The 23,526-nt window shown below is 41.6% G+C and overlaps 1 protein-coding gene across 2 annotated transcripts in view; it reads left to right on the top strand.

The window, feature by feature from the left end:
* HK2 (hexokinase 2) overlaps positions 1 to 23,526 on the top strand; it is a 106,955-nt gene that overhangs the window by 67,392 nt on the left and 16,037 nt on the right. For both annotated transcript variants that reach the window (XM_069075951.1, XM_069075950.1), the window contains exons 3-10: positions 5,404 to 5,552; positions 12,155 to 12,274; positions 13,226 to 13,321; positions 14,522 to 14,621; positions 15,894 to 16,077; positions 19,644 to 19,799; positions 21,643 to 21,876; positions 22,941 to 23,245. In XM_069075951.1, coding sequence (XP_068932052.1) covers positions 5,404 to 5,552; positions 12,155 to 12,274; positions 13,226 to 13,321; positions 14,522 to 14,621; positions 15,894 to 16,077; positions 19,644 to 19,799; positions 21,643 to 21,876; positions 22,941 to 23,245 — 1,344 coding nt within the window. The remainder of the gene's footprint in view (positions 1 to 5,403; positions 5,553 to 12,154; positions 12,275 to 13,225; positions 13,322 to 14,521; positions 14,622 to 15,893; positions 16,078 to 19,643; positions 19,800 to 21,642; positions 21,877 to 22,940; positions 23,246 to 23,526) is intronic.

Genomic DNA, 23,526 nt, shown 5'->3' with positions numbered 1-23,526 from the left:
TTTATTTGCTCTATTAGAATGTAAACACTGTGAGGGGTTGTTTCATCCTTTGCATTTATTTCTCCAGCATTTGGTACAAAGAAGGCGGTGAATAATTATTTGTTGATTGATTGGTTGATTTCATGAAGAGGCAAATTGCGCTTGCTCCCCAGGAATGTTGTCAGGGCTGCTGGCGTCCCCACCAGGTACTCTAGGAATCTCTAGTGTATTTTTAAACTAAATGCCGTAACCATTTTTACTTCCTGTTCTATTATTGTAATAGTCACCGGGGCTTTTTTATGATAGGACCTCCCTTCTGGAAGTTCCTTATCAGAAATCAAGAAAAAAGGGTAGTTTGTAATGTGGCTGACTCATGGTACGACACGACTCGCCCTCAGATAAGTGTCAGTCAGCACGTCTCTCCTTTATGGAGTAGTGGTTTTCCTTCCTCTTTGAGAGGCAGGATTTCTCTGAGCCAGTGCTCAGGGTTTGGTTAGCCTCTGAATTGGTCCAGTAGAGGGCCTGGATTGTGTTGTGCCCTCTGCAGGCTCCCTTTCTCATGTACTCTGCAAAAGATCTATCTGGACAGGGTTAGGGTTTCAGTCTAGTCTGGGAAGTTCTTCTGAATTCTTAAGGTTCTTGATGGGAATCAAACCTGGAACCCTAGTCTCTTCAGTTATACTCTGTTATCAGTGTTCTACACCTTTTATGGAGAACCCACACAGGGCAAGCCATCACATGATAGTCAGAAGAAATGATACAGGGACACTCTCAAGGTCTCTCTTAAGAACTTTGGAATTGATTATGTGCCATGGGAGGCACTGGCACAGACCTCTCAGCATGGCGTGCCCTGTGCGCTCCAAGAGCAAAGCAGAATTGGAGTAGCTCAAAAGAAATGCGAGATGCACAAATCTAGAGAACCCATTCCAAATGTTCACTGTGACTATTTGTACTGACATGTCCAAGCTCGCATTGGTCTGATAGGCCACAGTTGGATGCATTGTAACTTGACGCTAAGGTAATGATGTCATTTGGTGATCTTCCAAGAAGGAAGGACAACAACCAAGTGGATTGTAAGCTTCATGAGAGGGAAAGACTGTCTAATCCAAATTCTGTATCTCCCATGTCTTTCATCAAGGCGGAAGTCTAGGGATCACAGGTGATGCTTGATATGTGAATGACTGTTCCTGGGTCTCTTCCTGGGATTTCAACAGTTCTCACATAATGATGTTGTACACTTTTCTTTCTTGAAGAAAATTAGGAATTGATCATGACATTTCAAAAACAGCACTATACATTTTAGTAATTAGTAAAATTCAATTTACATTTAGGTGCCTGTTATTGGGAAAACACTGTGCTATGCATTGAGGATAGAAAGAGAAAATGAAACAGGAGGTTAGGGGTGTGGGTGATGTTTACAATTAGATTACTTAGCAGTGTGTAGTGAATTCAGTTCAATTCCCAGATCTCTTTTTTTAGGAGATTGATGGGATGCTTATCACTTCAGCCTATCCCACTTGGGGACAGCTTTAAATACTGATCATATGCAGCCCATAAAACCGTAAAGCACAAGACTTTACTTAATATTGTCTCTCCGCTTCTTTCTCTTGGTTGTTTGTGTTCCGATGGTGGTTCCTGAGCTAGGTAGTGCCATACTGCACAGAGCACTGGGCTTGGAGTCAGGAAGACCTGAATTCAAATCAGACTCAGTAGCTGTGGTCTCTGTGATCAGTGTTTGTGTCTTTTCCACCTTTTATGGAGGTCATTTAATATCTATCTACTTCAGCTGTAGAATGAGAAAAATAACAGCAGCTTCCTCCTGGTGTGGTTGTGAGGATCCAATGAGATACCATTTGTACGTGCCAAGTACAGTGCCCAGCACTACAGGTACAAATGGCTATCCCCTTTCTCTTTCTCTCACTTCCTAAAACCCTGGTTGTGCTGCTTAGAGTATTATTTTTGGTTCAGGATCCCACGTTTGGAAAGAATATTAACAAACTGAAGTATGCCAAGAGAAAGGTGACCAGGATATTAAGGAAACTGGGCATCAGTTGAAGAAGTTGGGCGTATTACTCCTGAAGAAGTGAAGGCCCAAGAGAAATAACCACCTCCTGAGATCTGAATGTGTGGTGTGGAAAAGGGCTTCTTCTCGTTCTGCTTGGCCCAAAGTGAAGGGCAGTGAGTGGAAGTTGCAGTGAGACAGATTTAGTCTTGATGCTAAGAAAGATGTCCTACCTAAAAAACCTACTTGGCTGTTTCCAAGTGTATTGGCTTGCCTCAGGAGAGGTGAGCCACATCATTCCAAGTCTTTCAGTAAGGTCTTGTGATAGATGCACATGGGGCTTTTCCTCAGATCAACCGTGGACAAGATGTGTGTGCAGGAGACGGAATGCTGGATTTTTAGAAGCCTTGGGTAGGCTTCCTCTGTCACTGCTTTTCAGTCACTCTTGGCCAAACCTCAACCCTGGATTCTTCCCATCTTCTGTGCTCCTAACTTTCATACACTGCCAATGAAAGCTTGAGAAAGCTGGGTCCACTAAAATTTATCTTACCTAATCTTTACTACCGTGAAGCAAGTCATTCTACTCCTCCCTAATTAAAGGGGGCTATGCTAAACTTCCTAATGTCTCTAACCTTCCAAAGTACCACCTTCATCATTCTAATCGAGAGGAACATGGGGATGATAAAAACATCTCCCTGAAAACCATAACATCATTAGGGTCTCCATAAAGGGAGTTTTAAATAAGATCAGATTTGGGAATAAATTTTGTTAAGTTAGATTGATATTAAAAGAAGAAAGGGAAGAAAAGATATACTGAGGGGAAAAAGGGGGAAGAATGGGGTGGGAACAAATTTTCTCACATAATTTGGTGGTATAAGGTTAAATCTATATGTACATAAATCTGTATACATACATATACACATGTATATATGTATGCATATATGGATAACAGAACTTGGAACTTAGGAATTTGAGGAAAGAAGAGATTTACTTAAGTACTGTGATACACAGGAAGATTAGTCAAGTGTAAAGGGAAAGGTCTGTGTAAAATGCCAGGAGAAATTTGCAGAGAATTGCTTTTACCTGGTGTTAGCAGGGACTGAGAGGGTGTCATGGAAGGCTTCATGGAAGAGGTGACTATGGAGTAGGAAGAGCAGCAAATACTTATCTTTTAGCATTGCCAAAGAGAAGCACAGCAAAACATTTATTGGTGAAGTTGTTTTCCAGGTTAAACGTTTCCTTTTTGATTGGGGGGTAAGATCAGAGGAATTCTGTGGACATAGTGCGTCTTGGTGTTATGAAGTATTTGGCATGACTTCTGTTGACACAATGTGGGCTGGGTGATAGTGCAACCATCCAAAGCCAGTTGAAAATCCATCAGAGGGCCTTTATCTGAAGAAGTCATCTGGGTAGGGAAGAATTCAGGGCAGAAAAGGGAAGGCCTGAGGAATTCCCAGATGTTGGAAGACCCTAACTGAAATCAGCATTGACAGGGAGTAGCTAGGGAGGTGGTGGGTAGTGTGTGAATTGCTTCCTGCAGTTAAAAAAGTATTTAGGTTGGTTACAAGCATGGGTTAAAGGAGAGCACCTAGAACTTTTTGGTCCTGACAGTATATTTAGCAGACTTATAGATACGACTCAGAGCTAGGAGAGATCATAGGATCTAGATTTCCACTGGTTAGCATCATGGGCCAACTTAAAAGAATAAATCTGCATTTGTCCTACTGTTACTCAGTTGAACAGTTAAGAGACTGTGGAAGAACTGCTCAAATGTGCAGGCTTTTTGAAAAGGTCTAGGTCTTTTAGTTGACTACAAGTTCATTGGGATGGGGCTGCTAAAAAAAAAGAAAAAGAAATGCCATTTAATATAAGAGTTGTGTTAATTAATACAAATGTGGTGTCCAGATAGGGATGGTCCTGTTGTTATTCTGTATGATTTAGTATTCCTCTTCTAGAATATTCAACTGTTATGAAACTGGATTGTGAGCAGAGGATGGCAACCTGGGTATTGTTGTGAAGACCACATAAAAGCGTTTTGTATATCCTCAAGTGCTGTGTACACATAAGCTTTCATTATTATTACAGGGTCACTTGACCATAGATTTAGAGGCAATTTGATTTAACTACTTAATTTTATATAGATGAGCAGCCGAGATCCAGAAAAGTTAAGGGACTTGGACCACATAGCTAACTGCTGGATTCAGAGTAAGGCGGGCCTGGGCAAACCAGTAAACCAACCCTAGCCTTAGTTTCTCCATCTGTAATATGAGAAAATAATAGCACTTACCTCTTAGGGTTGTGAAGATAAAGAGAGACAATATTTGTAAAGTACTTTGCAAACCTTAAAAGCACTATATAAAACTAGCTTTTATGATTATGTATCTAAAGCAAGCTTTGAACCCAAGCCATTCTGATTCCAAATATAGCACTCTGTTCATACTACCATCTCTAAAGAATTTTTAATGAAAGATGGGGAGAACATAATTGTAGTCTCCAAATATTTTAAGGTCTCTCATGTAAAGTAGGATGACAACAATTAAAGGACATGGCCTATAATTCCATTGTATTTCCTCCTAGATTGTATGGTTTTCCAGGGTACAGACTGTTGGCCCACTGCACATAGATTGTATCTTCAATTTTCAATGTATTTCACAATTATTGTTTCCTGGATGAATTTTACTGCTCCCTAAAATATTTAAAGCATAAGGATACTTACTTTTAAAAGCCTAAAATTGATTCCTTCTCCCTTATCTGTTGTTCCCATTCCAGTTCCCTTCTTCTTCATTCATAGTCTTTGCTCTCTGAGCTTCTGAGAGCCTGGGGCTATGGAAGGTTGAGCCCTCTGGGAGGCAGAGGATTCACATAGCTCAAGGGGTCCTTATCTTTGAGGTCTGGTTTGGGAAACACTGGCCTAGAGGTCCTTGTACAGTCTCCACTCTGACCCTACTTCAAATCCCCCTCCTTCTTCTGCCTCCTCCTGCTATCTCTCTTGACTTTTAAATAAGAAAACCCAGAAATTTGAAGGGATTTGCCTAAAGTTTGCACAGGTGGTAAGGTGGTTGACCTAGGTTTAAACCCAATTCTTCTGCATCCGTTCCATTCTGTGCTCATGCACAGATAGTGTACTATATACAGGATTCTGCCACTGGAACACCTATGAAAATGTTTGTGTAGTGGATGATTGTGTACACAGCATTTATCTAGTGTTAATTAGGTATGTAGAGCATTGCACTGAACATACCACCTGGGCAATGCTCCCAGTCTTGCTGCTCTCTTTGACTGAGTGAAGCTCTGCTTAGTTATTGTCTCCTTACTGATGAAGTTTTCTAAGTGAGGAAGTTGATCAAATTAAACAATTTCAAATCCCTTAGACCTTCAGAGAGAAAGGTGCCAGGAAATACATTTTCTTTTCCTCTCTGCAGAAGATGGAGATTTCCTTGCTCTGGACCTTGGAGGAACCAACTTCCGTGTGCTACGAGTGAGAGTAACAGACAATGGCCTGCAGAAAGTAGAAATGGAGAACCAAATCTATGCCATTCCAGAGGACATCATGCGTGGCAGTGGGACCCAGGTAGGTCTCTTGGAGGTTCCCTAACTCCACATTCTAAGGATCACCAGATGCTCTGCTCTTTGGGGAAAGCCAAAGACTGTATACTTCAGGACTTTGCTGCTGGACCTCATTTGTCCCTTTTCCTGGACACACTGCTTGACTGTATACACCAGAAGCTCCTGCTTTCTGAAATAGCCTTTTTGGAATGGTAGAGTCAGGAGCTGACTTGCCTCTACTGACTCCAAGTCCAGTACCCTTTCTACTCCAGTAGTCTGGCTAGCTCCTAAATGATGCCAGTGGGGCAGTCAGGTAGTTGGACATGTGGGTTTGAAGCTCAGAGCAGAGAAGAAACTTTAAATTCTTCACTACAGGTCTTTGTACGAATCTCTTTCATGTAAGCTGTCCTCACGTAACAGAAGTTGGAGAATATCACATAGGGATTGGGATACTAGTATTTTAACACCCAAAAGTTATGGTTTTTAAGCTTCGGACTGGGCCATTGGTGAGCTCATTGGTTTGCTGCCCACTCAGTCAAGGTGTGTCTGCCTGCATTAGTTATAGTATATAATTTACCAGTCTGTATGTTGGGGAGGGGAGAGGGGAAGCTGTGTTTTTTTCTTTTTAAATAAGCTTTTTTATTGTGAACTTAAATCTTCAAACACAAATGTTCAGTATTCCCCCCCCCCACAAAAAGAAAGAAATATATATGAAACCATAAACTTCTGTTTTTATATATATATATATATTTTAAAACATTGATCTCTATTTCCATCCCTGGTCTCTTGAGTTCTCAAACCACATTTCTTCCTGACTGGTATTTCGTAGGAAACGTTGTAGTATAGTATATAGTAGACTGAATTGGTTGTTAAAGGCCTGTTCTTTCACTCTCACTCCTGTTGAGTTTCTTCACCTATAAAGGGGGAGGGTGGTATCTGATTATGTCTCTTCTAGATTCACTTCTTCCCTGTTTTGGATCTTCCATGTTGCTTAACCTTGACATCCATCCAGCTGCTAAATCCTGTTGATCTATCCCAATCTTGCTATTCTCCTAACCATCACTGTCGGTGTAGTTTAGGCTCCTTCATAGTCTTACTTGGTTTCCTTGCCTCCAGTTTCTCTGATCTCTAATCCATTTACCACACAGTTGCCAACGTGGGTTGTCTCTAGCCTTCCCTGCTCAATTCTTCACGATTTTCCTCTTCCCACCCAAGCACAAGGATAAAAAATAAACAACAGCAACAACCCCAAGTATTTGAAAAAAAGGGTTAAGCTTTTCTCTTTCTCTATAGAATGAAAAGCTTTAGCCCATATATGTATTTGCTTTTTGGAGGGCAATTGGGGTTGTGATTTGCCCAATTTGGCTATTAAGTGTGTCAAATGTCTGAGGCTGGATTTGAACTCAGGTCCTCCTGACTCCAGGGCTGGTACTCTACTTACTTTGCCACCCAGCCACCCCAGCTTTAGCTCATATTAAAGAGATTTCTGGCAGTTGAACAAGTGGTGGAAAGAGATTTGGGAAGGGAATGGGGTATACTAAGTCCCAAGCTAGGATTGTTGAAGATGCAAAGTTTGGCAGGAACGAGTACCACTAGGGCTTTGTGGGGAGGGGGAGGGAGGGGAAGCTGGATTTAAGAACTTTTATTTTTCTTCAAGAATTAACATTTGTTAATCTTTATTTAAAAAAAAAGTGTGGAAGAGTAAATAAAGTAGAATTTGATTTTAGCTTCAAAATAATTTATTTCAAAAAAAAGACCAGCTAATCTTTTCAGACAGCAACTAATTAGCAGTGGATTCTAGACTCCCTGTTCAAGAGAGGGTAAGATAACCTCAGCCACAGGCAATTTCCAGAAGATCAGGATGAAGCCTATCTGAAGGATAGGTGATGCTTAATTATTAAATGGTGTTGATAGGAAGAAAAATTCATCACTGGTGCTGAATATAGTGACTGGAGAACTCAGAAAGCAAGAAGAAATGAAATGAAAACTGATTTTGACTTTGCAAAAGTTCCCTCTGAACCAGCCTCCCAGGCACCTTAAAAAAGACTAATGCTAATTACAGTCACTTATGTGAATTGCCTACCATTTATGCCTAATTACCATACAGCAAAACAAATATGCATCTCATTAATACATATCTTATGTAGTTCTAGCAATCACCTCCAAGATGAGTGTGTTTAGCCTTCCTTCCTACTATGCTGCTAGTCTTCTTGATAATCTAGTCTACAATAAAAAAAAAATGAACCTTTGTTCTTCCACTAGAACTGTGGAGCACATAGAAAGAATCCTAGATTTGTAGCCAGAATACCTGGGTTTGAATCCCCACTCTGCTTCTGATTACCTGTGGGACCTTGGGCAAATACATTTACCATCTCTAGGCCTCAGTGTCCACTTTTGTAAAGGGGGGGAGTTGGATTAAATTATTACTTATGTCTCTTCTAAATTGTTTTTCTAATTTTTGGGGGGTGTATAATTGTAATTGTGTATAATTTTATGATCCGCCATTTCTAGTCACTTCTCAAATGATCTACAAGTTCTCTCATCCTGCCTCTTCCTCTAAGAGTGGGCTCTGGTTTTGAGTCTTTTGTTGAAATTGCTCTTTGTCACAGACTTGTGGTGTAGCTCTCTCCTTAGGAATGAGGAATCTCAGAATTTCACAGTAGTTATTTAGAGTCTGTAGGGGAGATCCTCAGAATGACTTCTAATCCTTTTTGTTGGAGAAAGGATTGGAACTTTCTAAAAGGGCTTCTTCCAGAATCTCAGCAGACAATTATTCCACATAATATTAGTGGCCCCTTTATGACAGTTATTAGAAATCTAGAGCAATGCAAGCCCTCAGCTTCTGAGGAAATACAGCCCCTGGTCTAGAATCTTCCTGCGTCTCTTCTCTTTCCCCACATTCCTTCTCTTCCTCCCAAAGTCTCAGCCAGCCAACGCGTATTTGTTAATTTCCTACTGCGTATCAGGCATCACGCTAAGTATTGGGGATACAAGGAAAAGCAATACCCCCCAGTGCTCAAAGGTCTAATAATGTGAGTGGTAAGTGCCTCCCACGTGCACAGGCACTGTGCTGATTAACTACCGGGGAAGACAAAAGTCAAGGAACTCGCAGTCTAATGGAAGAGACAACTTAAGTATAAAAAAAGAGACTCAGGATAAATTGAAGACCTCTCAGTGGGAAGGTACAAGCACAAGGGGGACGATCAAAGGCTTCTTGCAGAAGGTGGGCTTTTAGATGAGCAGTCCAGGCTAAATAGGCTGACCAAGTGAAAACCATTTTACTTCCTCCTTTCCCTTCTTCCTAAAGTTTCACTCACAGCCAGTTATCTGACTGTATTACTTTGCCCAATTTGTTTCACTTCCCTTTTTTTTAAGCTACTTTTTAAAAATCAACTATTTTTTGTTAGATGATGGGATCATAGATTCAAACCTGGAAGGGACTTCAAGTCTGTGGGGTCATGACCCATAGTTTAAGAAGTGCTGATTCCAGTTCAGTCCCCTCATTTTAGGAAACTTGAACTTGCTGGGGGTCACTCAGCCAGTGAATGGTGGAGCTGGGCTTTGCCCTCTTGTTATTCTAAGAGGAAGCTTGGTAAAGTGTATAGAGGGCTTGCCTCAGAGTCAAGAATACCTGGGTTCAAACCCGGAGCTATGTGACACATGGGTGAATAAATCCACAGAATTCTCTAAGATTGTAAATTAAAAACTTGCTAGACTGCATCTGTCATCTTCATGGTAGAGAGAATCTCCACATTTCACCTTTTCTCCTCTTTGTGTAAGGGCAGTGGGGGTAGAAAATAGTACTATATTTACCTCTTTATACATTTCTTGACATGGATGGAAATAAACCTTTTTATATGCTCAAAATTACATAGAAAATATAACAATTAGTTTACAAAGCACTTAAGGTTTACAAGGCAACTTTATGCAGAGTTACCATATTTGAACCTTATAGCAATCTTGTTATTAGAGATATCATAAATCTCACTTTACAGATGAGGAAGCAAGCTAACCTATCTAGGTTAAATGACTTGCCCTTGAACACAGTTATCAAGTGGGATCCAGGACTTACTGGTTCCAAATCTAGCAGTTTACCAATCCACTGTACCTCAATGCTTCCAGGGTGACTCTGTGGTCTTTGTGGGTCAGGTCGAAGAAGACTGATGCCCAAGTATAAACTACATGTAATATACATAAATATACATGTGACAAAATGCTAATATAAATATAGCTTTATTTCAGGAAAGAACAATTAAATTTTGGCTCTTTGCCTGACCCTAACTCCCAAGCTTCAGGCCTTCCCTCCCACCTCACTTAATCTTTTTCACTGTTCTCCCTCCTCCACCACCTCCCCCTTCTTCTTTTAAAGTGCATATGTCTTTGGGTAGGGTGAATCCATAAGCCTCTTGCTTAAGGGATTTATACCCCCTTGACTGTACAAGTGGGGTGGGTGGAGCTAGGACTGGGAAAAGGGCTTTATAGGCTGCTGTTTTGAGAGAGAGCTTCACAGTTCAGCTGAATCTTTCATTTGGCTGCTAACCTTATTTAGATGCTTTCTACCATAGGAATATGGGGTATGGTGAGAAGGGAGACTCCAATTTAGCCTTGCTTGCTCATCTTGCTCATAGATTTTCAAAGTTTACCTTCAACACACATTAAGTGTCTGCTATTTGCAGAGTCAGGTGGTGGGCAGTAGAGGACATATAAAACTTAGAAATGACCCTGTTCCTTCCTTCTTGAGAAATAAGGCTCAAGCAGAAATAAACTCAAACATCTAGTTTGAGGGTTTGTGTAGTATTGTGGAAAGAAGCCTGGCTTTAAAGTCAAAGAACCTGGGTTAAAATTCCTGCTCTGCCACACCCTTTGATTTTAAGGCCTCAGCTTACTTATCTGGAAAATGAGGAGATTGGGCCAGACGATTCCTGAGGACCCTTCCAGTTCAAATCCATTTCCCAAATGCATGTAGACACTTGCAAGACCAAGGAACCTCAGAGGTCACCCATACCTAAATCATGAATCCTTTCTAGAGCTTCCTATCTCTTCTTCCTTGAATAAGTTAAGCTTTTACCTAGATCTAAGAAAAAGGAGTCTTAATGTCATGTAAACAAAGAAAAGCTCCATTGAGTATTCCAGTCTTTATCTTTAAGCAGGTGCCTCAAGAACTTTAGGTAACTGAGATAGCAGTTTTTCCTTAGGCTGTATGGTTACACATTAGCAATTGGCATGTGTTGTTATGGAGAAATGTCACCTTTTTGTGTCTGTGGTAGATAACTGCAGCCGAATAAATCCACTACAATGAAGAAGGCCCCCTTTACCTCCCCCCCCCCCCAAAAAAAAAAGTCTTGAAAGAGTAGTCAGGTGCTGGGAGGTTGAGTAGTGTTTTCCATGATCTCACAGATAAGTATGGAACTCTGAGAGGAAAGACTTGAACCCCAGATCTTAGTGCCTGGCCCCCTGTGCTGCTGCTCAAGAAGCCACTGTGCTCCCCTGTGAAGTAACTAACATAGAGACTGTGTATTATAGTTCATCTGAGTGATTAAGTGATTTGGGTATCATGTGTCCAAGGCCTGTCAGAACTACACTTTGCAATAATTGAGTCTTTTCTTGCCATCTCAGCTGTCCCTCTTTCCCCTATACTTATCCTGGAATGTTCTATATTGTAGTTATTTGTTTCTATCTTATTCCCCCTACTAGATTGAACTCTGAGATTGTTTCATCTAAACTTATCTCTTGACCCCCGCCATAATACTCTGCATACCATAATACCATAATAATTTAATCCTGCTTCTGATCCCAGATAAGTGGTCCTTGGACCTCAGTTTTCTCATCTATAAAATGAGGCAGCTGGAATAGTCTTCTGTTTCTTAGCCTCTGAGGCCCTTTCCAGCTCCTATGAGCTATGATCCTTTGATAAATGTTTGAATGAATGAATGTTGCATGGCGCCGTGCCCACAGAACCTACTCAGAGGGCATCCTTTCCTCATGTGTCGATTGTAGCATTTTAAAGTTAAAGAATAAAGATTGTTCTTTGGTGAGCACACCATTTTTCCTGGACCTAATGAGGTGAAATGCACGATTATACTGTCTTCTCATGGGTTACCAAAGCAGAGCCAGCAAAGAATGACTCATCTGGCAGTTGGGTGAAGGCAAGGCTTTGCCTACATGCTTCTTACTAGCACTAAGAGAATTGATTGGACGAGTAACAAAAGTTTATTAGAAGAAAAAAGAGCTGCCACAGTGTATCAGATCAATCTCCCATCTAGCCACAGGTTGTTTTAGACAAGGACACCAAGAGAGTCCAGATTTATCCGGGTCTGTTATGAATAACTTGACATGTCCAAAGTTTAAACACCTCTTGCCACTCTGTACTAGTTTTTCCTCATATAAAATGAGAAAATTGAGGCAAAGCTACCGTTTTCTCTGACTCACCAGGATGGTTTGGACAATTATGAAGGTGAAGTGGAAAAAGTTCTGGGCTTCCAGGTGGAGAGGCCACTTCACTGGGCCACTCTGGGCCCAGTCTCCTCTTCTCAAATGAAAAGGCCGAACCTAATGATACCTTCCACTTGGGAATCCTATGAACCTAAATAACCTTTTCCCACCCTGATTATCCCCATGTATCTACAGCTGTTTGACCATATTGCTGAATGCCTGGCTAACTTCATGGACAAGCTACAGATCAAAAATAAGAAACTTCCTTTGGGATTTACCTTTTCTTTCCCATGCCATCAGACCAAGCTGGATGAGGTAAGACAAGCTCTGGAGCATCTCATCTTGCCTGGTAATTTTTTGGCATGAGGGTGTATGTCAGCGTGGAGGGTTGGAGCAAGAGTGGGGAAGGGGGGGGAAGGAAGAAGAGAAAGGGCCATTAGGAGGCCCTAGAAGAAAGGAAGTTGTGGTGGATGGGTACGTAAAATGTCTGTTTGCCTGGAAGTCTAGAAATTTATATTCCGGCTAAGGGGAGTGAATTCTTTAGTTCAGGTCCCTAGGTAAGGGTACCAGGAGTTGTAGCAAGATTTCTTTTGTGTGGGTTCTTTCCTTCTGGGTTCATGATCTCCCACTTCCCCTACTTTCCTTTGTGATCTTATTGACAAGCAATAAGAGCTCACTAAGGCATAAAAAGTGGAAAGGCCTGTCTGACCTGGAAAAGGAGTCAGTCTTATCACCCTGGCATGGCATGGCATGGGATGGGATACCCCAAGTGCTATACTTGTATCCCCACAATATTACAAGAGCCAGAGGAAGTCCTCCAGGGTTCGGAGGATTCGTGGAAGGTCACGGACAGTAATCACATCAGATCAGAAGGCATGGATGGGATGTTCTCTGCAGGGAATGGAAGAGTAGTGCCTATTACTAATGAGACCCATCAAAGTATTAAAGTAATCAAATAAGGTATTAGTCACCTTCCCACTGTGGGTTATACCAGTTGTAAAGATAACCTCATAGACCCAGTGGTCTCCTTCTCTCACCTTTCTACTTTCTTTCTTTTCTATTCCAATGCCTCTTGAGTCCCAGCACACATGTCCTACAAAGGATGTCATTCCTTTGCAAAAGACATCATTCTTGTTCTAGTTACTGAGAGGTGATTCCTTTAATGTTGGCATCTCTTGCTTCAGGTTTCCTCCTCTTTTTGAGGGCACTGACGTTGGAGTATTTATTTCTGTACTCTTGATCACACATTCTTTTCTCTTTCTCCAGAGTTACCTGGTTTCATGGACTAAAGGGTTCAAATCCAGTGGTGTAGAAGGGAAAGATGTGGTGTCCCTGATCCGGAAAGCCATCCAAAGGCGAGGGGTGAGTTCCAGGTTGGCGGGGAGAATATGAGATTGAGCTAAGTGCTCTCTGGAGGAGTTTTATGGTCAGAAAACAGACAATGGGAAAAGGGTTAGAGAAGGAACTTGCAAATGTAGCTTTGTCCCTTGCTTCTGGCCTCTTTGTATACATATGTACACAAGCACATAGTATGAATATGAGAGCCCTCTGTAGCCCTCACAGAGAATTTTTGTAGGGCATGCTCAAACATAGTAAATTACTTTTGTATTTCTAGGTGAGATTAAGAGATTACTTAAATCCAGATCCCTTCAACCTGAAGACTTGATTAGTGATATTTATGGTTTTATGAAGGCATCTTAGTGTAGAGGAAAGATTTGACTCCCAAATCGCTGTTTTAAACCTAGGTGACCTTTGGCAAATCACTTAACCCATATGAGTCTTAGATTTATAAAATGAGGGACTTGAACAAGATAATCTCTCAAGTTCCTTCTAGTTCTTGATGCTCTGAAAGGAGAGACAGAAAGACAAGCATGAAGGGTTGTCTCTCAGTGCAGTGAGTTGGTGGAAAGAGGGAGTTAGGAAGAAGGCTGAAGAGAAGGAGAGCAGCCTATGGATGAGAGGACTACCCAAGTTTCCTCACCCATAAAACTAGGAGGAAGACAGAGAGAGAGAGAGAGAGAGAGAGAGAGAGAGACAGAGAGAGAGAGAGAGAGAGAGAGAGAGAGACAGAGAGAGAGAGAGAGACAGAGAGAGAGAGAGACAGAGAGAGAGACAGAGACACAGAGACAGAGACAGAGAGAGAGACAGACAGACAGAGAGACAGACAGACAGACAGACAGAGAGAGTGTGTGTGTGTGTGTGTGTGTGTTGCAGAGAAATTGAGGGGAATTAGAGATCAGGGAAGGGGCTATAGAAGTAAAATTATGAAAGATTCTTTGTAGTTTATGATCTTAAGATGATAGCCTTATAATTTAGACTTGGAAGGCACCAAAGGGTCTGATCTCCTAACTTTACAGAAGAAGAGACTACAGCCTAGAGGAGATGAAGGTCACATAGGCAGTCATCGATGCACAGCCAGAATTCAGATTTAGGTTCTCTTGATTCCTAGTTAAGTGATCACTTTTGTGGGCACCCCTCCCACTTCAGCTCTTCTGTCTAGATGCTGTCTCTCCATCTCTCCAGGTTCTTGGTGTCACTGTGGTGTCTCTTTTATTGTTGCAGGACTTTGACATTGATATTGTGGCTGTGGTAAATGACACCGTGGGTACCATGATGACCTGTGGCTACGATGACCAGAACTGTGAGATTGGCCTCATTGTGGGTGAGTTCCCATCAGAGCCCAGGCAGTAGCAGTGATTCTTCTCATCTGGCCCCCAGACTTTCATTCATTATTTTTTTGATGATTGATGGACTCAGTTGGGTGAGGGAATAGAAACATCCTACTGCTCTCCCTCTCTTGAACAATCCTCCACACTTTCTTTGGTATATCAAACCTTGCCTTCGGGCAGAACAATAGAAGAGAAGGGAAGAAGGTTTTTTCTTTTTTTTTTTTTTAAGCTATGTAAATTTCATGTACTATGTGAGCATTAAATGCCATATTGATAGTGTTCTTACAATCCAGTTGGGGATATTTGAGGCAGAACAAGTGACTGTCCACATGTCAGGGGTACCCAGTAATTTACTGTTTCCAAAACAACATTTCTTTTAGAACCTAAATTTACTATATATTCCCATCTCAGAAAGCATTTATTAAGTGCTTACTGTGTGCCAATCACTGTGATATACAAAGGAGGTAAAAAACAATTCTTGCTCCTAATGACCTCTCCTTCTAATTGGGGAGCCAGCATAACTAGGTGTACATACAAGATATGTACAGAGTTGATGGAAGTTGATCTTAGAAGGTAATTTTAGTGCTAGCCTCTAGAGAGGAGCAGCAAAGATGCTTCTGTGACATTCATTGTCTTTCTATTTTTGCAATTTCTATAATCAGTCAGTTAACCAGCATTTATTTAGTATCTTCTGTGTGATGGGCATTATATTATGTATGTGCTTGGACTACAAGGAGAAAACTTAAAATAGAATGTTCCAAAAGTCAGTGCAATTTCAAGCCATGAAAATGCAAGACTTTCATTGTGGTTAATAACATCTACAATTGTGAAGAACTTTAAATAGCAAGCAAAAGAGTTTGTATTTGAGATTAGACATAATAGAGAACCACTCTTTTTTTTTTATAATTTTTTTTTTTTTAAGCAATCAGGGTTAAGTAACTTGCTCAAGGTTACACGGCCAGGTGTTTCTGGGTGGGTGCTAAGTGTCTGAGCCCGGGATTCGATCTCCAGGTCTTCTCAACACTGGAGCCGGTGCTCTTACTCGCTGTGCTACCTGGCCGCCCTGAGAACCACTCTTGCCCAAAAGGCAGATAACATAGTTGTAGGGGATGGAAAAGCCAGTTTGCTAAGGATAGCCCTTTGCTTTTGCATTTACCAGTGATGACTTTGGGCAAGTCCCTTCTCTTTTTAGACCTCATTTTCTTTCTTTTAAAGGAGAGGGTTTGTCTCTCCAGCACTAATCTTCTATGATTGTCTCTGCCTAGGGACTGGCACCAATGCCTGCTACATGGAGGAGATGAGGTACATTGACACAGTGGAAGGAGATGAAGGGAGGATGTGCATCAACATGGAATGGGGTGCCTTTGGAGATGATGGAGTACTCAATGATATCCGCACTGAATTTGACAGGGAGATTGATATGGGCTCACTCAATCCGGGCAAGCAACTGTGAGCAGCTTTCTTTGTGTGTTCAGTTTCGGGCGATGGGAAGGATCCATAATTGGGTCTTTAATGATGATGTCCTTTGGAGGATGTGGTGTGGACTTGGCAGCACATTGACTATACTCTAAGGCTTAATGCTGTATACAAAGGAAAACACGGGCCACAAAGAGTTTGTGCTGCCCATTGGTACTTTTCACCCTGCTTGGATTGGCCAAGTTTCCTTCAGCCATAGGGGTGCCAGACCCCTTTTCTGGTGTATGTCCTCTTCACAATAGCCCTTGAGAATGTGCTTTATGTATTTCAACAAAACTGCTATTTTCCCAAATGTTTCTTTCTTTAATTTTATCTTTTTTTAATTGATGCTTTTTGTTTTTATATCACATTCATTTTTTAATATCTTCCCTCCCACCCCCATCCCAATACCTATCCCTACACATCCAATATTGCAACAAGGATTAAAAGAGAAAGGAGGAAAAAGCAGTTCTGATAACATAAGCTATATGCCCTGCTCCTGTTCTTCTATCCCTTTAATGAAAGGAGAAGGGGCATTAAAAAAAAAACTTTTCTTGGAGCCAAGTGTATTCCAAATATTTGTGAAGTTTGCTCCTTTGGGAATTACCTATTTACCAAAATCCAGGAAAAATACTGATATTCACGTGTTTTTGACCAAAGATCATCTTTTCCCACCTATGCTAGTACGAAACTGTTGCATTTGTATCAGGCTTGAGCTTTGCCAAGTTTTTCCACTCACTTTAAATTCCTTAAAAAGCATAAGTGTACTACAGTAGAGACAGCATGAAATTGAGAATCAGAAGACTCCCAGGTTCAAACCCTAGTCTTCTGCCTTCCTACCTCTGTGACCTTGGGCTTGTTTGTAAAATGAGGAGGTTGGATTAAATTGTCTTAAGTTCCTTCCTACTCTGGATCCAATGGTGACTCTTGGCTGTTTCCAAAAAGCAAATCCCCATTCAAGTAAATGAGATTTTCCAGCATAGAGTATATTCTAAGATATGTCCTACAGTCTATGGGGGCAATGCCAGAAGAGTAAAAAAAAAATTTTTTTTTAAATAGCACTGCCTTGTTTTACTATCTTGCTTAGGAAAAAAATTTTTAATTTATTTCAGTCTTGTCACATATTTGGCCCATCCTTAATATTGCTCATATGCTCGTGACCAGTGTTGCTTCGGACCTATATCTTTTGTCTGCCTGAGGGAAGCTTTCTGAGGAGAACACCACTGGGGTCACCTTGCTTTAAGGAAACCCATTATACAAATATTGGAACTGAACAGATAACAGTGGTGTGTGGTTATTTGTCATAATGATGAATTCTCTGTTTTGCAACAGGATTCATTACATATTCCCCTCTAACACTAAGCTTACTTACTGTCAGATATATCTACTAAGATTGCCACAGCACACCTATCATAGAATCCTTGAATGTAGAGATGGGGAATAAGAGTTGTTTTAATCAACTGGTCCAACATCCTCATCTTGACAGATGAGGAAAAGCAGGAAGAGGAGGGAAGTGACCTCTTCAAGGTCATACAGGTAGCACAGTCCTCCTCCCCCATTCCAGCGCTCTCTTCCCTATGTCACCCCCTTTTTTGTAAAACAGCCTATCTTGATTTTTGTGAAGACCAGTAGCTACTGGTCTGGTGAAACCTGGAATGTGTGCTCAAAAGGGAGAAGGTGCAGAACAGTGCCTATGGGAGCTATTGTGTGAACAGTTCCCTGGCCTCTTCCTGTTCCTGACAAGCATCAGCAGACTCTGGGGATTCTCTGGTGTCTTCTCCATCATAAAATGCTGGACATCTTTGCATTGTTTCCATCTTCAAAGAGGTCATTCTTGCTTGGAATAGAATGTTTTCTAAAGCATAGAAAACAGTGGCACCTAGTGTCGAGAAATCAGATTCCCTTACTAGTTTCCCTGCTCACTGACTGTGCTCTGTCACAGCCAGAAAGGTTAGCTTAGTTTATTTAGATATCAGGGATGTTAAAAGCCCCAGGTTACAGTGATTCCCTCTTACTGCGGGATAAAAAAGCCCATCAGTGATGGTGCAATTTTAGTGGCCTGACATACAGAAAAGGCAGTGTAGATCAGTGAGAAAAGCTCTTGATTTGGAGGCAAAGGACCTGGGTTTTAATTTCAGCTCTGCTTCTTACTATCAGAGAGAAGATGAGCAGGTCACCACCTCTGAGACTTGGTTCTGTCACCTTCAAAAGGAAGGGGTTAAACTAGTTAGTCCAGACTAATTAATCTTCAAATCTAAATCCTCTGGCCCTCCTTACTCATAAATCTCACCTTCCCTGTTATATGCATGAGAAGGAAGGATCGGCTAAAAATCTGATTGCTTTCTGACCTGGACTTCTTCCCTGGCTTCTCATCTGTTCCCTCGACTTTCATGGCATTGTTCTGTACTGGTTCTCAGTCTTCTGACATTTTGTCTTTACTAACTTCTTCTCTTTCTCCAACTATAAAAAGTGCCAAATCCTCAGTTCTAGGTCTTCTGTACTATACATTTGTAGGACTAGAACTTTCACTTCCTGAAATCAATTTTTTTCCCTATATTTTTCCAGTCCAGCCCCCTCACCTTCATCTCCTTTGGATCTGTATCTCTGTGTGCCTTAATCTGTCCTGTAGGACATGTCCAATCGGATATTATGGTGACACATCAAAACCACTATGTCTGGATTCACTGTCTTTTCCTGTCAAATTATCACCCTTTTCCAAATAACCTATTTCTTGCCCCTTTTCCTAGTCACTCAGGCTTGAGTTATGTTTGACTATTTATTCTTTGTTACTTTCCATAGCTAAAATCACTCATTAAGTCTTGTTAATTCTTTAAAATGTTAATTTTATCTCACCCTTCTTTTCCATTCTGAATGAGATCACTCTCTGTTCCATGGAATCTCCCTTATTTCCTCCTTTCCACATTGATCTTTCCCTTTTCAGTATAATGGCACTTACTGTCACTATAATTTTTTTTAAAACCTTATGTATAACTGTTTTTATATTCTTAAAGTATCCCTTCTCCAGCCTCTCCTTGAAAGCCATCTTTTATCATTAAGAATTAAGAAGAGGAAGATAAAAAGTTCAGCAGAAATGACTAATTGTAAAAGTCATAGTGTTCCACACCCCTGCAGAGAAGCAGGAGATTTCTCTTTTGGGGGCCAAGCTTAGCCATTATAATTTCCAGCATTCTGTTTCTATTGCTTGTTCTTGCTTTGTTATTACTATGTAATTTAATACTTAAATAAGCTTTTGGTTTGAGTATGTCTTATGTGCTGAATAAATACTTGGTAGCCACGTAGAGTGGAAAGAGACTGAACAAACACTATGTTGGTCTTGGGCTTACTTAACCTTTCTGGGCTTCCCTTTTCCCATATGTAAATAGAAGGACTAGATGATTCTGTCTTTCACATACCCGACAGTTCTGAAATTTTTATATGTACAAATCATAACATTAGAACTTATACATAAATTTGATCATGAAGAGTCACATAGTGACTCACTCTTTTAATTTTACAAGTAACATGCTTTTAATAAAGTCATACCTGGGGATGTCTTGTAGATTTGAGAAGATGATCAGCGGCATGTACATGGGGGAACTTGTCAGACTTATCCTGGTGAAGATGGCCAAGGAGGAAATGCTCTTTGGTGGGAGACTGAGTCCTGAGCTCCTCACCACAGGCCGCTTTGAGACCAAAGACGTCTCTGATATTGAAGGGTAAGTTTCCCCCATACTGCACCCCATTCCTCTTCTGCTTTTGAGGGCCACTTTTCATCTGATAGTAGGCAGCTGTCGAGTGAGAACACATAGCAAGTTGAGTGCTGTCCAAATAAATTGATAGACCAGCCTAACTGGTATTGCTCCTCATCTGTTATTCCTCTAGTATATAGCTGTTGTTGAAATATTAATGCCATTCTCTGGGTTTTAGGTACAAGTCTTCCAGAAAAAATTGTGTACCATTGAGTATTCTAAATTGGAGAATTTCTATCCTAGAAAAAGAAATGTCCAAACTGGCATAAATCAAACAGCTTTCTCTATGCCAAGATGGTCTGAAGTTAACATTTATAGGAATCCTGAACAAAGAAAATAGTGTAATGTGTTAAGATACAGTTTAGGGTTAACATTCCAGAATATCCTATAACAACACAGTTAAACTACAGTTTGGGGTCAACATTTCAAGTACTTGATTCCTTCCTTTTTTTTTTTTTTAAAAGCAATTGGGGTTAAGTAACTTGCTTACGGTTACAAGGCCAGTTATTTCTGGGTGTGGTGCTAAGTATCAGAGCCTGAATTCGATCCCAGGCCATCCCGACTCTGGGGCTGATGCTCTTACTCACTGTGCCACCTGGCCGCCCCTAAGGAATTGGGGTTAAGTAACTTGCTCAAGGTTACATGGCCAGGTGTTTCTGGGTGGGTGCTAAGGATCTGAGCCCCCGGATTCAATCCCAGGTCATCCCGACTCTGGGGCCGGTGCCCTTACTTTCCCCTTGATTCCTTCCTTGAGCACTCCTCATCCCCTTCTCTGTAAAGATTGAAAGCAAAGGCTTTCCCTTTCCCCACTATCTTTTCTGAGTAAGTAGGTATTTCTCTCTTCTGGGTAGGGAAATGGCCCAGGAGGGGATGGGGAAGGCAAGTATCTAAGATAAGAAATAAGTTTGGTAATCACCCTTAATTCAATCAACTAATCCTTGATTTAAGAGGAAGGCTTTAGGTTTAATTCTAACCTGCTTTCCTCAAGGGAAAAAGTAGAAAGGACTTTAGACTTGAGAAATAGTTTTTTTTTGGAGGGGGGAAGGCAGGGCAATTGGGCTTCAGTGACTTGACCAAGGTCACACTGCTAGTAAGTGTTAAGTGTCTGAGGTGGGATTTGAACTCAGGTCCTCCTCACTCCAAGGCTGGTACTCTCTTCACTGTGCCACCTACCCGACCCTTGAGAAATATTTCTTAACATTTTCAGTTGAAATAAAAAGGAGATTTTACATTGGTTTCCATGCTATAAAGTGTACGACTGGCCTGAGTCTGTTGCTCTTAGTCTTCCATAGGTGGTTATAGGCTTATTCTTGGAAATCCTGGGCCCTCTGAGTGGGTAGCATATGAATTATTGTTTGGTTCTGGCCACTCATTCTCTAAGGCTGTATCATTGGGGTGCAAGGCCTGACGGTTCCTCCCAAGATGGAGATTCAAGAATAAGTCTGACTGTGTGAAGTAGGGGCCCCCAAGACTGTCTACTTGGCTAATTGGGGACAATCATATTACCAGAGGGCACTCTCATCTACCCTTTAAATTTTTTTATTATAACAAAGAAACTTCATGGCATAGAGAGAACTTGGGATAATCAGTAACTGTGGGACCTTTGGCAATTCCCTTGTCTTCTCTAGGCCTCCAGTTTCTTCATTTGTCCAGTGAAAGGGTTGGGCTAGATGACCTTTAAGATTCCTTCCAACTTTCATTCTGCAGTCCTAAATCCTACCTCTCACTGGCTACCATTTGCGTCAGCCCCTTTCACATGTACCCTGCAACACAGCAGCACCTTTGCTTCAGTGACTGTTTATCCCTGTAGGGAAAAAGATGGCATCAAAAAAGCCCTCGAGATTCTGACCAGGTTAGGCCTGCAGCCATCGCAGGAGGACTGTGTGGCCACACATCGCATCTGCCAGATTGTATCTACCCGCTCAGCCAACCTGTGTGCAGCCACTCTGGCTGCTGTCCTTCGACGCCTCAAGGAGAATAAAGGCGAGGACCGGCTACGTTCCACCATTGGAGTAGATGGCTCTGTCTACAAGAAGCATCCACAGTAAGTTTGCCAGGGGAGCAAAAGCACCTTAGGGTTGGTCTTGGCTTGGGACAGAGTTTGGGTGGTAGAGAGGACAGAGCCCTGGGCAAGGAGTTAGAAAGCCTGGGTTCTAGTCCTGACTCTACCTCTTATTATCTCTGTGCTAAATCACATCCCCCAGTGGGCCTCAGGTTTTTTTCTATAAAACAAGAGGTTAGACTAAAGCAGGAGTCAGGTAATTATGATCCAAAGGCTTGAATCCAGCATTTAAAAATGTAACAACCATTCTCAGCTGGGGCTGTACAAAAACAGGCAGGGCTGGATTCAGTCCTTGGACCACAGTTTGCCAGCCCCAGACTAAGGGTCACAAAATTCCTGAGCATTTGCTGTAGTAGAACAACAACAAAGCTGGAGTCAGAATCAAAAGCCTGGTTTTGAGTCCCATATCTGCCAGTTCTTTGACAAGTATGAGCGTCAGATTGTCCTAAAATGAAATCCAGGTGATACGTGTGCTCTTAATTTCTCTGGCTCAGATTTGCTTTGTGTCTTTAGAATCTGGTGAATGTATTGCAAAAGTGGTAAAAAGAGATCGCAAAGGTTTCTAATGAAGAATGGTGTGTTCAGAAGGTGGCATGGGTCTTTAACACTGGGGACCTATGCCAGATCTGTCGCTGCAAGTGCTACCTCCATGGCCACAAGCATATTGTTTCCCTCCATGGCCATATACATATCCCTCCATGGGCCTTAGTTTTTTGCAGCTGAAAGAAGAGGAGTCTGGACCACATCACCTCTAAGATTCTTTTCCAACTCTAGATTTTTTGAAGGTGACCTTCCTTTTGCATGTCATGGTGGGTCTTCTAGGCATATGAATGGATGAGCTTCTGTATACTGGTCACTTGCCAGCTACTGACTCTTGGCCATGGGTAACTGTATTTTTTTTTTGCCCCTCTTGGGGAGGAGGGCATAGTGTCTTTTCCATCTTTGGTACCCATGCTAGGATTTGTTATAAGCTTTCATAGGTGCGTTTCTAATGGCATGCCAAAAGACAGATCCCAACTCAATCTGCTCCATCTTTTCCATTGCAGTTTTGCCAAACGTCTTCACAAGACTGTCCGACGCCTGGTGCCAGATTGTGATGTCCGATTTCTCCGTTCAGAAGATGGGAGTGGCAAAGGGGCTGCCATGGTGACAGCAGTAGCATACCGTCTAGCAGACCAACACCGGGCTCGACAGAAGACCCTGGAGGCCCTAAAGCTGAGCCATGAACAGCTGTTGGAAGTGAAGAAGAGGATGAAAAAGGAGATGGAGCGTGGCTTGGGCAAAGAGACACATGCTGCTGCTTCTGTCAAGATGCTGCCAACTTATGTGTGTGCAACACCTGATGGTACAGGTAGGGGACAAGCATTCATTCACTTTTGTCAGATGGGAATGCACAGTAGGCTAAAGGGAGGACAGAATTTGGCTATAGAAATAAACCCTGGGCACAAATATTTGAGGATCACTACCTTAAATAAAGTCAAAGATGTACTAGGTACTCCCACCACCAGTCAGGGCCAGTCCCCCACCATGCTTCTCTACCAATGGGACATAGTTCTTTGCTCCAAAATCTAGATCTAAATACATTTTCTCCAGAAAGCCTTATCAGGTTCTTAGATTGATTTTGTTTCCTTA

This window comes from Petaurus breviceps, unplaced genomic scaffold (assembly GCF_028583685.1).
Source record: "Petaurus breviceps papuanus isolate PSGF00001 unplaced genomic scaffold, PetGlider_PUasm1.0 90919, whole genome shotgun sequence".
In the NCBI taxonomy this organism is placed as follows: Eukaryota; Metazoa; Chordata; class Mammalia; order Diprotodontia; family Petauridae; genus Petaurus; species Petaurus breviceps.
Note: the sequence above shows the minus strand (reverse complement) of the source record. Positions and strands in the feature narration are given on the sequence as shown.